At 39.7% G+C, this 18902-nt stretch overlaps 1 protein-coding gene across 6 annotated transcripts in view; it reads right to left on the bottom strand.

Annotated features, from left to right (window-relative positions):
• Positions 1-18902, bottom strand: part of inip (ints3 and nabp interacting protein) — a 39113-nt gene that overhangs the window by 985 nt on the left and 19226 nt on the right. For 3 of the 6 annotated variants that reach the window (XM_043715800.2, XM_043715790.2, XM_087996251.1), the window contains exons 3-5: positions 5386-5423; positions 4296-4398; positions 2678-2768 (exon numbers count right to left, since the gene is read on the bottom strand). In XM_043715800.2, the coding sequence (XP_043571735.1) occupies positions 2678-2768; positions 4296-4398; positions 5386-5423 (232 nt within the window). The remainder of the gene's footprint in view (positions 1-2677; positions 2769-4295; positions 4399-5385; positions 5424-18902) is intronic. The other 3 variants (XM_043715817.2, XM_043715809.2, XM_043715827.2) reach the window with 1 other exon arrangement.

The following is an 18902-nucleotide window of genomic DNA, read 5'->3' on the forward strand; positions in this document are numbered from 1 at the left end:
AGTGCTGAGTCCATTGTTTTTCATAATTTATATAAATAATTTGGATGTGCATATAGGAGGCACGATGAGTATGTTTGCAGATGACACCAAATATAGGTGGTGGTGGAGGACAGTGAAGAAAGTTATCTCAGAGTGCAACAGGACCTTGATCAGGTGAGCCAATGTGCTGAGGAGTGGTAAATGGAGTTTAATTTAGATAAATGTGAGATATTGCATTTTGGTAAGGCAAACTAGCACAGGACTTATATAGTTAACAGTAAGGCCACTGGGAGTGTTGCTGAACAAGGAGACCTAGGGATGCAAGTGCATAGTTCCTTGAAAGTGAAATTGCAGGCGTGTTTGGTATACTTGCCTTCATTGGTCAGAACCTTGACTATAGGAGTTGGGATGTCATGTTGTGACTGTACAGGATATTGGTGAGGCCCCTTTTAGAATACTGTGTACAATTCTGGTTGCCCTTCTACTGGAAGGATGTTGGTAAACCTGACTGGTTGCAGAAAAGATTTACAAGGATGTTGTCAGTTGGAGTCTGAGTTACAGACAGAGGCCGAATAGGCTGAGGCTTTTTTCCCTGAAGTGTCAAAGACTGCGGGGTGACCTTATAGAGATTTATAAAATGATGAGGGACAAAGCAAGGGTCAATAGCCGAAGTCTTTTTCCTAGGATTGGGGAGTTCAAAACTAGAGGGCATAGGTTTAAGGTGAGAGGGAAAAGATTTAAAAATGACCCGAGGGGTAACATTTTCAAGCAGAGGGTAGTGCATGTATGGAATGAGCTGCCAGAGGAGGCATTTACATTTACAATATTTAAAAGGCATCAGGGTGCTCACATGACGAGGCAGGGGTTAGAGGGATATGGGCCAAATGCTGGCAAATGGGACTAGGTCAGAATGGGATGTCTGGTCGGTGTCGACAAGTTGGACCAAAGGGTCTTTCCCCATGCTGCGACTCTAAATGCACCTCCACTTTGAATATATAGGAGCATAGGATCCTGAGTAGATGATTCAGCTTGTTGAAGCTCCTCCACTATTCAATGTGATCATGATTGATCAATATTTCAGCATTTTTTTTTGACACATCCCATCACTTCAACTCTATGTTATTGGTAATTAGAAATCTATCAATCACTACCTTAAATGTCTCAAAGTGGTTTATAAATTACAACTCTAAATTGGTTGACTATTGCTTTGTAGATTGCTGTTTTGTATTAGCAAGTCCTTAAACACAGCAAGGAAATGAAGGAGTTGCCAATTTGTTTCAAAGTGGTGGGAAAGAGGGGTTGGTCCTGCAATGAGGAATACCGTGCTCCTTTTCAATCTTTTGTGCACATTTGAACAAACAAATTGGGGCCCAAATTACTACCTTAACTAAAAACAATGCATGGATATGAGGATCAACTGAACATAATTAAAAGTTATAAGTTTTTGAGTCATTTTATAGTTATTAAAATTGTAATTATATCTTTAGCACTTGTGCATAAAACAAATCAAAAAAGCTACAGGAACAGAAGACAGACACCCATATCCCACAATCATGAAAGTGCAAACCTCCTGATCATAATTTCTTATATGTAGAAAGATTAGTTATTAACAAACAGTCACAGATTGCTAGGAACAAATATTTAAAACTAATTCAAGATCCTTCAGATATGAAGAGGTCTTCCATGTTGATTTGAAAGGAAGTGTATCTAGGCTTCTGACCCTTGTCTCGGTAGACTGGAATGCTTGTGAATATAACAAGCTGTTTTCTCACAGCTCTCTGAATTCTCTACTGGCTGAGACAAATCAACTTTGAATCACTGTCTCCTCCCTATGGAATGTAATCCAATTGTAGCAGAGTAGGAGGTGGGGTAGTGGGGGAAATTTGCAGACCTTTCTTTTGGTGCTTGAACATGTTGTACACCAAACCACAAACAGAGTCATAACTCTTGACATGGGTTGCTATAGCTTGAGGTAGATTATTTGCATAATAACGAGCATTCTTACAAAGATGGCGACAGCGGTTGGTAGTAAATACATTGTGGTCCTGCAAATTGGATTCATACATTGCAGGCCTATTTCTGACGTGAAATTGTGTAACATCTTAAATTTTGATCAAAATCTTTTGTACCCTTTAAGCGTTATTTTCACTTAAATTTGAATGTTGCAAGCTCTGTCTCACTTACAATCCAAACGACTAACAATTTGTTTGTCTCTACACACATTAGAAATGAATTACTGATAAACCTTGTTGAATATTTCTTCTGTTGGAATCGCAAGTCTCATGATCTCCCTATTCTCCTTCCTAAAACCTCCAGGCACAATGGCCCATTCATTATATACTATAAAACCTTGCTACAGAAAATGCTGTTTAACTGTATAAATAGTTTTCAAATAACCTTAAAAAACCTCTGAAATGTCATTTTACACTAGTTTGATCTTGGGCATTTTTAAAGATAATTTTTAAGAACCACACCATTAAAAATTCAGCCTTTGTGATTTACATACACTGCATCAAATTGTGCATTTGGGGAAGTTCATTTGCAGAGACAGTACAATTGTACTAATATACCAGGCAAATTCGCAATGAAATGAAAAGCTAATCCATAACCTTTGTTCCGTTAATGAACTAACAAACAAACATGAGAATACACTTTCCACATCATGAGCATAGCTGAGCAAATCCTTGTGAAGAACTACCTGCAAGGCTGCTTTCTGTTGTGCGGCTATGTGCTGTTGTTCAGCGTGGTCTCGAAAATCTTTAGCAAAGGCAGGTCTTGATAAAGGGATACTGTGAGGGAGAAATGAGAGAAAAGAAGTTCTGTATTCAAACCTTTAGGTCATGCAAAAGTCGTTTTATGAAGGGTAGACATAATTGTTCTCTGTATCAAAATACCAATCAGGGCAGCATAACCCATCAAGCATATTCTATCATTTGATAATGGCTGTTCATCTAATTTTAATATGGAAGGGCAAAATGTGTCAGCGCAAGCTAGAAAGGCTGAAGGGCCTGTTCCTGTGCTGTATTACTTTTATTTCTACTTTACTTTCTTGCTTAATCTCCATATCGCCTAAATTCCCCAGAGTATGCAAATGTCCATCAATTTCTGACTAGAATATCTTCAAGAACTGAGCACGATCAGCTCAGATTGAAAATTCCAAGTTTTCATAATTTTTTGTGTGAAGGAATTCTCATTCTAAATGGCTGAGCCACTATTCTAAGGTTGAGACCTTAGGTCCAGATTCCTCAAATGGGGGAGATCTTTCCAGCTTTTAAAATGCTTAAGAAGTTTAAGAAGTTATGTTTCATGAGGTCTCTCCTCAATTTACTAAACTCCAAGAAATACAGGCAATCAAAATTAGCTCTTAAATGTATTTATGGCCAAAGCTTTAAACTATCAAATTAATGGAAATACCAAATGCCTCGTGACTGGAGGAACATATTTGTAGCTACACTGTTTAAACTCCAAAATTGAAGGTATGACCAATCACAGTCTGAATTCCTGTGGTGACTGTCAACCAAATGAGTGCTGCAACATGTATGCATTTGTTCAAGTGTATGTATTTTGTGCTGTAAGATTAATATGAAAGTAAATGAGGTAGGATAGCAATGAGTACAATATTCCTGACAGTGGGTTTTAATTGTATTCCAATGAAGCAGTCACATTGTCTCTAATACTGGCTATGTAAGAGTCAATGAAATGTTTCACAAGGATTAAAGCTCAGAACAAAAGTTAAGACTAGAATTAACATTTTCTTTTAAAAAGGAGTAAATCCATAAACCTGTAATCATATATTGACTGGAGTGAACCTGGCCATATAACAATAAAGGTGCTCAATTCATACCATCCAAAAATAAACAACAAAAATTGCAGGAGTTACATTATCATTAAATTTGTAAGGCAATTTTCAAGTGATTTCAGTTTAAGAACTGAGATTACACAATTAAGATGCATTTGATAGCTAAATGAGATGGAAGCTACAGCACTAAACATTTGGACTGAAAATTTTGAACTAAGTTCTGAAGAAGAGTCACCGGACTTGAAATGTTAACACTGTTTTCTTCCCACAGGCGTTACCTGACCCGGTGAGTTTCTCCAGTGATTTCAGTTTTCATTCTGCATCTTTTTAATCCTCGCATGTTACTTGTTAATACAAATGCAGATAGAAGAGTTTGAAACTTCTGATATATTGTTTGCATGCTTGAGGTTATTTCTGAAAACGCATTGCAAAATGAGCTAGCCGTCCCTTGAATACACATTTCCACCTCCTTGCTGCCATGCAGAACAGCCTGGAGGAAATATCTGGTACACTATACCTGGCTCCAGGGTTGTTCATTGCTGACTGATTCTGCATTATCAATTTTTTCTTCTCCTGTTTGAGCTCTGCCAGGATAGCAGCACGGTTTTTGTTCTGAAAGTCTTAAAAGAAAATTAAGAAATATGAAAGAGGAAAACATGGGTCAGGGCTCACCTTAAACTACAGAATTTTAATAAAGCAGGAAATATACTGGCATGAAAAAATTCACTGTACAGTTTAAAGGGACGAGTCAACTTGGAGCCAGTTTCAAAGGAAAGATGGTCATCTGAAAAAACAACTTTGTTGTTTCCTTGATATGAATCAAAAAGTATGTTTCAGGATTTGCTTACTCCTGTAAAAAAGGACTGAAATGTGAAGCCAGAAATAAAATTGTACTTCCACACTGCAGCACAGACAAAGCAGGATTTTACATTGCAAGCCACCAGATCTCTTAGCTGAATGAAATACATCCAGAACAGATCTAGCTGCTCAAAACTGAGAATTGATGAGATACTGCGAAGTCTCAGCTGCAGAAGAATGGTGTACCATCACAATCTATAATCTGGTGGTCTAGCATAACCCTTGCTCCAATTATCTTCAAACCAGAGAACCAACTGGTACAATGAACATAGGAGAGCATGCCAAAAGCAGCATCAAGTATAATTGAATTAGGGGTGCTAATCTGGTGACTACCTGCTTGCTGAATAGCCAAAGCAGCATACTGTGGACAGAACAAAGCAAATCCCCAATCAATGGATCAGATCTCAGCTCTGTAGTCCTGTCACAACCAGATGTAAATGGCAGAAAAAGGAAGAAAAGATGTGTCCCAAAGAATATGTAAAAATAAACTCCTAGAATTTACAAGTAGTTAATTCAGCATTCTTCTCAGTTATCCATCCCATCTTGATTTTTACATGAAGAAAAGCAAGCAGAATCCAAAGCCACCAAGAGCAGCCAAGAGGTTTGCAGCACATTGAATTTTTCCGTTTGTCCTTCCAGAATATTTCATTGCAATTTCAATTCAATTATTATTTGCTTGAAAAAGAGAAAATTAGTTTGCTATCAGGACAGACCTTGTTTACTTACAGACAAGAATAACATGTACAAACCTTTTGAAAGGGATTCTCTGTTTCCGATTTTCTTTATTCTTAAAATGAAATAATAATACTGTACATTACAAAGAAGAATATGTAACGTTGTGGAAGTAGCGGAGTACGTGGATATCATTTTTAAAAAAGGTTTGAAACATTTCATATTCTAAAAGAAACAGAATTACTTGGTTGAATTATGTCTGCAGTAAGCCATAAGGTGTCGGAGGTGCCATATTTCTTCAAATAGACCCTGAAAAGTCAAAATGCTTTCAAGTGCAATGCATATTAGATGGTTATCATCCATTAACTTAATTACTTCAGAGTCAGAGGAAGCTTTCAGAGGTAAACAATATCACTACTTCACATTATATTTATTTGGATGCATCACTATAGATCTCAAACGTATTTCCACTATTTACATATGAAGGCTACTCTGTGAAGACAGAAATAGGTAACTAACACCAATACCCGAGCTGGTACTTCTACTGAAAAAAAACAGACAAGAAATAAGATCAAAACTAATAAATACTCTATGGAAGTTCACACCATCCTAACAATCCAGATAGTGTGCATTGGGATAGAGGGAACAGCTGAATGTTATAGAAAGAAAGTAAATATTTCTGCAATTCCTGCAGAAACAAAGTAGCAACAAAAGCTTATCCAGAAAATACCAAACTTGATGCCCTGCAGGCAGTTGGTTTATTTCACTTAGAGACGGAAATTGGCCCAAGTGCCTTAGCCTTAGGAAAGGGTGTCAGTTGAGACTCCCATTAATTATCAGCATTCACTAATCCCAAAATGAGTTTACATGTACGGATGTAAGACAAGGTCAGGATCAGGCAACTTTGTAATAACCCGCAAAAGACAAACTGTTGGAATACTAGGAAAATGCAGGAGGGATTAAAATTTACAGAAGGAAAGTAAATGCTTCTGGGATTCCTGGAGGATAATTTCAAGGCCACCAGTCAAAAGAACACATTAGCCTGAAAAATTCCCAACACAAGGACAGAGTTACCTTTCTCGATGCTTTGATCCACTACTACACCTGGATAAATGTCTATTCAAATTACTTGCAAATATAATAGTCATTTAGTGAAGACTGCTTCCCTTTTATCCCCACCCCAAGGAGACATTCACCCTCAATTTTTGGAATGCCCAAAACTCCAAAACTCACTGTGTTAGGATAAGTCACAATACTTAATAAAATACTTCAAAATTGAAGGTGGAAACAGAAATTGCTGGAAAAGCTCAACAGGTCTGGCAGCATAACATCTGGCAACATCAGAGATAACATTTCAGGTCAAGTGACCCTTGCTCAGAATGCATGACCTACAATGTTCTGAGTAAGGGTCACTTGACCTGAAACATTAACTAATATCACTCCTCAGATGCTGCTAGACCTGCTGAGATTTTCCAGCAATTTCTGTTTTGGATTTACAGCATCCACAGTTCTTTCGGTTTTTATTCTGCATTTTTGTAACCTCTTATTTTAAACTTAAAGCATGGGCAAGTATGTGGCCATGAAAGTTGAGCTCAGTAGAGCAAACTGGTTTCCAAGACTTGGGGATAACTCTTTTGAAAAATCTAATGTCTGCTGCTGCTTTTCTAAACACTCAGAATAAGCATATTCCTATTATGAAGAAAAATTCCAAAGGCGAGGCCCCATCATTTCTGGTTAACTGAAGTCGATAAGGAAATACAAGGAAAAAGCATGTAGAGTCAGTCACAGAGACCACAGAAACAGGTTCTTGGGACGATCATGTCCATGCTAGTCAAAACAGCTACCTAACTATTTTAACCCCATTTTCCAACACTTGCCTCATGGCCTTATATGCCTTGGCACTGGAAGTGCATATCTAAATGCTTCTTAAATGTTATGGGACTTTCTGCCTTTGCCACCCTTACAGGCAGTGATTTCCAGGTTCCCACTGCCCTCAGTGAAAAAAAATTTCCTCTCATGTCCTCTAAACCTTTGACCCTTGACCTGAAATCTATGTCACCTGGTCACTCCACTGATCCCTCCATAAAGAGGAAATGTTGCTTTGCTGTCTTATGCCCTTCCTAACTTTACACATTTCAATCATGCACAACATCATTGCACAAAAGGTGACTGGCAGAAAATGACAAAAAGATTAATTCGGAGAAAGAAATTAGTGTCTGAGAGGAAGCTAGTGAGAAATGAGAAAACAGCAAGCAAAAATTTCTATGGGTATTTTAAAAAGGAAAAAAAAGTAAAGTGAGTGATGTCCTCTCAAAAGTGAGAATAGGGAGTTAATAATAGTAAGGAAATGATGGATGAAATAAGCAATAGTTTTGCTTCTGTCTTCACTATAAAATCAGCTGGCGAAAGGAAGGAAGTAACTCGATGAAATTACAATTACTAGGGAAAAGATACTGAGAAAACTGATGAAGCTTCAGACTGACAAATCCCTGGGCTCTGATGGATTTCATTCTTGAGAGATGGCGAGTGAGGTAGTGAACGTGTTGGTGTTAATTTTAAAACGCCCCTAGATTCAGGAAAGATTCCATTTGATTAAAATATAACAAATACAAGAGATGTTAGAGAAATGTTTTCATTCAGATGTTTGACAGTCTTTCGAACTCTCAGCCACAGAAGTCGGTGGAAGTAGGGTTTTATTAGATTAGATTAGATTACTTACAGTGTGGAAACAGGCCCTTTGGCCCAACAAGTCCACACCGACCCTCCGAAGAGCAACCCACCCAAACTCATTCTCCTACATTTACCCCTTCACCTAACACTACGGGCAATTTAGCATGGCCAATTCACCTAACCTGCATGTCTTTGGACTGTGGGAGGAAACCGGAGCACCCGGAGGAAACCCACACAGGCGCGGGGAGAATGTGCAAACTCCACACAGACAGTTGCCCGAGGCAGGAATTGAACCTGGGTCTCTGGCGCTGTGAGGCAGCAGTGCTAACCACTGTGCCACCGTAGTGGCGGTAGATAAATTATTATTAGGCAAGGGAATTAAAGGTTATCTACGATAAGGTGAATGCGGAATTTGAAACTAGTTCAGCTTTCATCCTATTGAATGGCAGAAGAGCCAAATGGTTTACTTCTGCTCATAATTCATTTTTGCCACACCCACATTTCCCCCCTCACCTCCAAGGCCCCAAAGGATCCTTCCACATCTGGCAGAGATTTGCCTGCACATTCAAACACCTCATCTACTGTGTCCATTGCGCTCAATGTGGTTTCCTCTACATTGGAGGGGCAGGATGCCACCTCATGGAATGTTTCAGAGAACAGTTCCGGAACACATGCACAAAACAATCTCACTGCCCTATGGCTGACAGCTTCAACTCGCCTTCCCACTCTGTCAAAGACATGCAAGTCTTGGTCTTCCTCCACCACCAAATTCAAGCCAGCCGATGCCTGGAAGAAGAACGCCTCATCTTCCGCCTTGGGACCCTCCCATGGCATCTATGTCGATTTCACCAGTTTCCTCATCCTCCCTTCCCCACCTCATCCCAGATCCAATCCTCTAACTCAGCACCGCTCTCTTGAACTGCCCCAACTGTCTATCTTCCTTTCCACTTATCCACTCCACCCTCCTCTCTGCCCTATCACCATCACACCCCACCTGCATCTCACTATCACCTTCCAAGCTACTTCCCCCAAGACCTAAACCCATCCTATTTACCTCTCAGCCCCCTTGGCACCCCTGCCCCGACATCCCTGATGAAGAGCTTATGGCCAAAATGTTGACTCTCCTGCTCCTCGTATGCTGCCTGACCTGCTGTGCTTTTCCAGCGCACATTTTGACTCTGATCTCCAGCATATGCAGTCCTCACTTTCTCTTAATTCCACAGATCATAGAATCCCTTCGTTGTGGAAACAGACCCTTCGGCCCAACAAGTCCACACCGTCCCTCTGAAGAGTATCCCACCCAAACCCATTCCCCATTATTCAACATTTACCCCTGAATAATGCATCTAACCTAAGCATCCATCCCTGAACACTATGGGCAATTTAGCAAAGCAAATTAACCTAAACTGCACATCTTTGGATTGTGGGACGAAACCGGAGCACCCGGAGGAAACCCACATAGACATGGGTACAATATGCAAACTCCACGCAGACTGTCGACCAAGGCTGGAATTGAACTCAGGTCCCTGGCGCTGTGGTTCAGCAGTGCTAACCACCGAGCCGTCCCTAAGTTAATCTGTATACCAAGATCAGGTGAACAAAGCAGTAAAAATGTTATCTTTTAGTTAGAGGAGAAATTGGATATTCCAAGTCTTGAGTCATAGAGTAAAAGAAAGTGAAGTTGTCATTATCCCAGAGGCTGTTCTCTGATCCGAGAGAGAGAGGGGGAAAGATCATCATCACTATCCCTCAGTGAAGGTGCATGGATAAGAAGACAGGACCTTCACAGTGTAGAAAATGAATCTGCACTGTCAATGTTAGTCTATATTATGCACCAGCTGTCCAGCCAACTTATCTAACCATCCTACATAGCCAGTGGGTAATTCAACATCAAATGAGGCCTTTCAGCCCATTGTGGCCAATCTGGTCATCAAGAGCCTATCAACTTCTAATCCATGTCAGCTATTCTCTCATTTCATTTCAACCTACATCTTTTGGCTTTTGGTGATTCTTGTTAAGCTTTCATTGAGCAAAAAACTGGAAGTTTTGCTTTTAGTTTCCAAGTGAAAAAAAGACGTCACCAACCATCAAGTTTGAAAATCATTAAGTCCATAAATGAAATTAAAAATATGCCTCAAACTTTAGCTGTTGTATCCATACATATGATTTAAAGAGAACATAAATAATGTAGACTTCAACATTTCTGAATCCACCTACTTTTGAAATATTTAGCACTTACTGTAATAACTTAGACAAATGGTTGACCATTTACTACTGTGGGTGTTATGTCCCACATGCTGACAAATGGTGAAGGTACTGCAATCAGGATAATGTACTGGAGCACTGACTGCCAAAAATAAATGCTAAATAGGAGACAGCTGCAGAAGTTATTTTGCTTGGCAGATGTAAAAGATTTACTATCCTCCAGTGAGGGGCAGGCTGGACTTGAACCTTCTATCCCCAACCACTACACAGTAATTCCCACCCTTAACTAGGTTATTTGATTATACTGTGGACCTCCCAATTTAGAAGTTGTAACAGTTAAATTATTCCTTGCTATTCTCCCAGATTGAAAGCCTCCTTGAATAAACTCAGTTACCTGGTATGGCATTTTACAAAGCACATATTTACATGATGAGTTCAATGTGTAGAAGATCATCCAAAGGTATTTTGGAGGTGTAATGGAATGAATGCATACAAAAGGAACAAGAGATAATATCAGGGTGACAAAACACCTGGTCAAAAGAAATGTTTTATGAAAGGGAAAAGTGACATGAAAAAGTGTTTAGGTATGAAGAGTAGAACATGGAGCTCCCCAGCTCAGCATATCAAAATGCGCCACTTTCACATAGGTTTGATTTTTTTTTAAGTTGCAGATTTATTTTCTAGGAGTACAATGTTATAGTCAGTCTCTAATTGTCCTCCCACCTCCATTTCTTTCTGAGGAGTTGTCCAACACACCAGATTATTGTGTTTGTTGAGGTCGGTGGGAGTGAGGAAAGACTGTGTCCCCATTTTTACCAAAATGATGGTGACCGCGTTTCGTAATCAGGGTGACAAGTGCTTTACAAAATTAATTGCTGAATCCACCTATTTCCTTTTGCAAGGAGTTTAAGAGAAAAGGTAAATAAATAATTCTAAAACAAATGAAAGCACTGGTCAGTAAAAATGTTCCAAATGCTAAAACCTCTTTTACAATAATCTGGAATAAGATTGCAGTCATGATTTTAGCAATTACATCCATTATAAAATGCAATCTTGCAAAGTACATAAATTACGTTCCATTGACTCCAACTTTAGCACTAATATTGACATGCTGAAAATGTTGACTCAGTTCAATGTGGTTACCAATTTTGAAAACCTTTTGCAACAAAAACAGAAATTACTGGGAGAAACTCAACAAGTTTGGCAGCATTTGTGGAGTGAAAGCAGAGTTAATGTTTCAAGTCCAGTGGCATCTCTCCAGAACTGAAAATCTTTTGTCATTCCAAATTAATGCTATCCACAGCTTAACTACGATCGGCCAGGCTAAAGGACATTTTCATTCTTATTGACCAGCATACATATCTGCAGTTACAATCAGTAATAACCCATCATTCTCATATTCAACATATTCTCATATTCAACATATTCTCATATTCAAGACATAGCAGCAGAAATTAGGCCATTTGGCCCATCAAGTCTGCTCCATCACTCAATTTGAGAGGGAGAGGGTACAGTCGGAAGTGACAGTACTTCTGTTGAATAAAGGGAATTATGGAGCTATGAGGGAGGAGCTGGCCAAAGTTCAATGGTGCAATACCTTAGCAGGGATGACTGTGGAGGAACAATGGTGGATATTTCTGTGTATAATGCAGAAGTTGCAGGATCAGTTCATTCCTAAAATGATGAAAGATCCCAGGAGGAGGCATAGGCGGCCGTGGCTGACGAGGGAAGTAAAGAAACATATAAAGTTAAAAGAGAAAAAGTATAACATAGCTAAGATAAGTGGGAAAACTGAGGACGGGGAAGCTTTTAAAGAGCAACAGAGGATTACTAAGAAGGAAATACGCAGAGGAAAAATGAGGTACGAAGGTAAACTGACCAAGAATATTAAGGAGGATAGTAAAAGCTTTTTTAGGTATGTGCAAGGCAAAAAAATGGTTAGGACAAAAATTAGGCCCTTGAAGACAGAAACAGGGGAATATATTACTAGGAACAAAGAAATGGCAGAGGAATTAAATGGGTACTTCAGATCTGTGTTCACTGGGGAAGACACAAGCAATCTCCCTGAGGTAACAGTGGCTGAAGGACCTGAACTTAAGGGAATTTATATTTGCCAGGATTTGGTGTTGGAGAGACTGTTAGGTCTGAAGGTTGATAGGTCTCCAGGGCCTGATGGTCTGTATCCCAGGGTACTGAAGGAGGTGGCTCGGGAAATCGTGGATGCGTTGGTGATTATTTTCTAGAGTTCAATAGATTCGGGGTCGGTTCCTGAGGATTGGAGGGTGGCTAATGTTATACCACTTTTTAAGAAAGGTGGGCGAGAGAAAGCAGGCAATTATAGACCAGTTAGTCTGACCTCAGTTGTGGGAAAGATGCTGGAGTCTATTATAAAGGATGAAATTACTGCACATCTGGATAGTAGTAACAGGATAGGACAGAGTCAGCATGGATTTATGAAGGGGAAATCATGCTTGACTAATCTTCTTGAATTTTTTGAGGATGTAACTATGAAGTTGGACGAGGGAAATCCAGTAGATGTAGTGTACCTGGACTTTCAGAAAGCTTTTGATAAAGTCCCACACAGGTTAGTGAGTAAAATTAGGGCGCATGGTATTGGGGGCAAAGTACTAGATTGGATTGAAAATTGGTTGGCTAATAGGAAACAAAGGGTAGTGATAAACGGCTCCATTTCGGAATGGCAGGCAGTGACCAGTGGGGTACCGCAGGGATCCGTGCTGGGACCACAGCTTTTTACAATATATGTTAATGATATAGAAGATGGTATCAGCAATAACATTAGCAAATTTGCTGATGATACAAAGCTGGGCGGCAGGGTGAAAAGTGATGAGGATGTTAGGAGATTACAGGGTGACCTGGACAAGTTAGGTGAGTGGGCAGATGCATGGCAGATGCAGTTTAATGTGGATAAATGTATGGTTATCCACTTTGGTAGCAAGAACAGGAAGGCAGACTACTACCTCAATGGAATCAATTTATGTAAAGGGGCAGTACAGAGAGATCTGGGTGTTCTTGTACACCAGTCAATGAAGGCAAGCATGCAGGTACAGCAGGTAGTGAAGAAGGCTAATAGCATGCTGGCCTTCATAACAAGAGGAATTGAGTATAGAAGCAAAGAGGTGCTTATGGAGCTGTACAGGGCCCTAGTGAGACCACATCTGGAGTACTGTGTGCAGTTCTGGTCTCCAAATTTGAGAAAAGACATTCTGGCTATTGAGGGAGTGCAGCTTAGGCTCACGAGGTCAATTCCTGGAATGGCAGGATTACCTTACACTGAAAGACTGAAGCGACTGGGCTTGTATACCCTTGAGTTTCGAAGATTGAGAGGGGATCTGATTGAGACGTATAAGATTATGAAAGGATTGGACACTCTGGCAGTAGGAAACATATTTCCACTGATGGGTGAGTGCCGAACCAGAGGACACAGCTTAAAAATACGGGGTAGACCATTTAGGACAGAGCTCAGGAGAAACTTCTTCACCCAGAGAGTGGTGGCTGTGTGGAATGCTCTGCCCCAGAGGGCAGTGGAGGCCCACTCTCTGGATTCATTTAAGAAGGAGTTGGATAGAGCTCTCAAAGATAGTGGAATCAAGGGTTATGGAGATAAGGCAGGAACAGGATACTGATTAGGAATGATCAGCCATGATTATATTGAATGGCGGTGCAGGCCCGAAGGGCTGAATGGCCTTCTCCTGCACCTATTGTCTATTGTCAATCATGGCTGATAGGTTTTTTTAACTCCATTTTCCTGCTTTCTCCCCGTAACCTTTGATTCCCTTGGCGATCAAGAACTTCTCTATCTCTGTCTTAAATATACTCAATGACCTGACCTCCACAACCTTCTGTGGCAATGAATTCCACAGATTCACCACTCTCTGGCTAAAGAAGTTTCTCCTGATCTCTGTTCTAACTGGTCTTCACTTTAATCTTAAGGCTGTGTCCTCAGGTCCTCGTCCCTCCCGCCAGTGTAAACATCTTTCCAATGTCTACTCTGTCCAGGCCATTAATTATTCTGAAAATTTCAACAGATCCCCCCTCATCCTTCTAAACTCCATCGAATATAGTCCCAGACTCCTCGAATATTCCTCATATGCTAAGCCTTTCAATCCTAGGATCATTTGTATGATCCTCCTCTGGACCTGCTCCTGGGCCAGTACCTCTTTCCTGAGGTATGGGGTCCAAAATTGCTCACAATACCCAAAATGTGGTCTGACCAGACCCTAATAAAGCCTCAGAAGTACATCCCTGCTTAAATTCTAGTCCTCTCAAGATAATTGACAACATTGCCTTCCTAACTACTGACTGAACCTGCAAGTTTACCTGAAGAGAAACCTGGATGAAGACTCCCAAGCCCCTCTGTACTTAAGACTTCTGAATTGTTTCCTGATTTAGAAAATAGTCCATGCCTCTATTCTTCCTCCCAAATTGCACAACCTCACACTTTCCCATGTTGTATTTCATCTGCCACTTCTTTGCCCACTTTCCTAACTGGTCTAAATTTTTCTGCAACCTCCCCGCCTCCTCAATAGTACCTGCCCTGCTACCTATCTTTGTATCATCTGCAAACCTAGCCAGAATGTCATCAGTTCCTTCATCCAGATCATTAATGTATAAAGTTAAAAGTTGTGGTCCCTACACCGATCCTTGTGGAACACCACTAGTGACCTGCTTCCATCCTGAAAAGGATCCTCTTATCTCCACTCTCTGCCTTCTATCAGACAACCAATCTTCAATTCATGGCCTCTAACTTACTCAGCAGTCTCCTGTGTGGCACCTTATCAGAAGCCTTCTGGAAGTCCAGATAGATAACATCTATTGACTGTTCTTGGACTAACCTGCTCATTACTCTGCAAAGAATTCAGGAGAACAAGGATCAGCCAATAAATGAGTTAATATGTGGTAGATGAAATTTACTGCAAAGAAAGGGGCGGCATGCTGCTGAGTGGTTAGCACTGCTGCCTCACAACACCCCAAGCAACTGTCTGTGTGGAGTTTGCACACTCTCCCAGTGTCTGTGTGTGTTTCCTCCAGGTGCTCCAGTTTCCTCCCACAATCCAAAGACGAGGTTAGGTGAATTGGCCATGCTAAATTGCCCATAGTGTTAGGTGTGTTAGTCAGAGGTAAATATAGAGTAGGGGAATGGCTCCAGGTGGGTTATTCTTCAGAGGGTTGGTGTGGACTTGTTTGGGGCAAAGGGCCTGTTCCCATACTGTAGGGAATCTAATCTAAAAAATTGAATTGATACATTTTGATACAAACAAAAAGGAGAGTAATACGAGACAAAGGATACAAGCCTAACGGGGCATGGGACCAGGTGAACCAAAGTGAGTGTGCAGTAGGCACTGAAGATGACTGGACAGCTTAAGAAAGTGGTTAATAAATAATGAGAATCTGTTCTCTCATTTCGCTTCAATAAATAGCAGAATAGACTGCAAGCAAAAGTGCTATAGTGAACCTTTATAAAACAAGAGAGGGCTCAGAAAATATTTAGAGAAAAATTAAAGGGAAGAAGAACATCAGGTAGGTGGATGGATTGGAGAATCTTAGCTGTTTTTCTTGGAAAAAGCTGGGAAGAGACTTGACAGTAGTGTTCAAAATCACAAGAGTATGACACAGAGTAATGCCATTCCCATTGGTGAAAGACGACACTGATTTAAGTTTTTCAAAGGAACACAGTGAGTTGTTGGCATCTGGAATGTTAAGACTATGATGGAGATAAATTTAATGTTAGCTTTCAAAAGGGAACTGGACAATTAACAGATGAAAGAAGTCTTCTAGTGCTATGTGGTGGGGTGTGAATGGGCAATCTAAGTTGTTCTTGCAGAGCGGAACATTTTTGCAGTCAGGATGGCCTAGTACCACTGAATTTTACCAAGAGTGCAATGATTGCTATGTACCAGTCACAACCGGACAGCTGAAAGCATTTCACAGCCAATGAAGCACATATGAAGTGTAGTCACTGTTGTATGAAGCAATTTGTGCCTTACAGATTCCTCCGGTCAGCAGTGTGATGATCAGATCATCTGTTTTTTATTGTTGGTTAGGGGATAAACACTGGCCAGAATATCATGGATAACTATCTCATACAGTCAGAGATGTACAACACTGAAACAGATCCTTTGGTCCAGCTTGTCCATGCTGACCAGATATCCTAAATTAATCCAGTCTCACCTATTCATAGGTACTTGAACATCACCAAATTTTAGTTGCTCCACCATTGATGGCTGAGTCTTCAACTCTGGAATTCCTTCCTTAAACACTCTCCCGCTCCCCCTCCCCCCCCAACCTCTCTCTCCCTCTTCCTCCAAAATGCACCAAAAAACAGACCACACTTTTAGCCATCTTCCCTAATAATGCCTTGTACGTCAAAAGTGAAATTTCATTTTAAAGCATTCCTGTGAATCATCATGGGAAATAATTTTTTAAGAAAGGAGTACATAGATACAAGTTGTTGTTTACTTAACAATTGAAGATGAATCAAACACCAGAAAGGTTGCAGTAGTAAGATTTATACACAAATTGATTGGAATCAAGGCTTACAGCACCATTCAGCCACACTTTGGCAGATGCAATGGATTAAAGACAGCCTTTAATTGACAAGTCCTAACACACAATGGTGATAGATAATGTGCAAACATTGCAACAGTAAATTACTATAATGTTACTTTGCTAAGATAAGTATACAAGGGCAAGGAACCACTTTTTACAATGTAATCAAACAGTCTAACAGAGGCACAGGGCTTACTTGGGTGTCTCTCAGCTCTGAAATCATTCCACCCCTTTTAATAAGTAAAATTGCTGAAACAAAACTGAAGGAAAAAATACACAGTCCTGCCTACTGCAGGCAAACTGGTGTCACTGTGATAAACTTGAGACTTTTACCAGTGGCTGGTAAAATCAAAAATACTTAAGAAATGGAGTTAAGAAATTTAGACCAAAATTATATAAATAGAAAATCATGTACTGAAAATAGATGGTACTCAGCTTTATAGATTTATTTTTCATTGCAAAACTAATTCTGCATCTCAGCAAGTCTATTTTTGTATATTTGATTTCAGCTGTCATTAGGCAGCTCTGTTTGAATTTACACAGGATACAGACTTTTCTGGATAACAAAACTGTCATTCACAGCCAGACAATTTTCTACTCAGCTGCAGACAGAAAATAAATTACTACCCCTTTCAACATGCCATTTAATTTAGTATTTGAGACTTTTGTTTTTTTTTCATTTGAAGCTAGGCCTTAAATTCCATTTTATAGCAATAATTCAAATTTATTTTAAACATGCACCAGGGACAGACAAATCCACAAATGGGCACAGGTACGTTATTCAGAACGAAAGGTTTTGTACACAAATGAAAAATGGGAGCAAAACCAAACTGGAAAGGATTTTTTAAAAAAGATAAATGCACTCAATAGTTTCCAAAGAATTTAAGGATGCAAATACATTTGAACCAATGCCTACAATAATTTGTGGTGCTACATAAAATGGCAAGTTATCCGCTGAGCATTCTAATCCGGTATAACAGTGTCATAAAAGGGACAATACATGTACAAATACATACGTAAAAATTGTGCATAGACTATGCAATTCTCTGTCATACATAAGATGTTACATTCATATTTGCAAACTCATATCCATATTCTAGCCAAAGAAAATGCTCCTTACACCATATGCAAAGGAACCGTGCACGTGCAGAAAAGAGCATAACTGAAATGCGGTTAAGCAGAGGGGGGAGCGGAGGTATCAACAGGCATAATTTTAGATTAATCATTGATTATCCTTTTAGTAGCCATCTTGGTTTCTCACTGTTGCTTTGAGACATCTGGTGGTCACGGAAAGCACCATATGAATACAACTCTTTTTTTTAAAAAATCAAATCTACAGGAAATACCAGTTTTAACATAAAACCTGACAGAATAAAACTAAATATAAAGGAGGAAAGGAAATAAACAATACATTTATAATTGTTGACAAACCCCAGTGTTTTTCATTGCTGGACTGTGTGTGTTTTTTATTTTCAAATGCACAGTATGACAAGGTGTGAAGGTAAGAGTTTCCCTAGAATTGAGCTGAACCTTACACCTGGAGAAATGTTCGATAGAACAACCAACTCTGAAGAGTTAGATGCCAGATGGACCTGGCTGATGCTATTAACTTTCTGATGATTTCTCCTTCTGGTCAACATGCCCCAAGAAATTCCCTTTCACCCTATCTAATTTTTTACCTCTATTCTTTTTTTGTCTTATCAATAAGTCTTCACTCACTACTATCCATGATTCTAGTGATATACTCTGTTCCTTTTCCAATTTCAGGTTCTCTAGTTTCTAATGATCCCTTTTTAATATTTGATATTCAGCCTCTCAACATTCCTTCATTCTTCATGAAGAAAGGTCTTCTCTGGTTCTTTTTATTTGTTCATGGATATGTATATTGTTGGCTGTGCCTGCCTTTGTTGCAGATCTTTAATGGAGAGAAGACTTTTCCTTAAACAGTGGCTCAATCATATCCAATCTATCCCAGTCTTCATTACCTGGCAGATTGATTCTCATTTTGACTGACCTTTTGTAACTCCACTTACCTCTATTAAATGAATTATATCACTAAAGGATGGTTATGCAAGTCTTCTTACAGAATACAAGTTTTTGCTTCAGTCCATGCTGTCCTTTTCCTCAGTCACTGTGACAGCTGTTTCAGCAT

The sequence above is a fragment of the Chiloscyllium plagiosum genome, unplaced genomic scaffold (genome assembly GCF_037043375.1).
Source record: "Chiloscyllium plagiosum isolate Xiang-an unplaced genomic scaffold, Cpla_swu_hap1 HiC_scaffold_2, whole genome shotgun sequence".
Classification (NCBI taxonomy): domain Eukaryota; kingdom Metazoa; phylum Chordata; class Chondrichthyes; order Orectolobiformes; family Hemiscylliidae; genus Chiloscyllium; species Chiloscyllium plagiosum.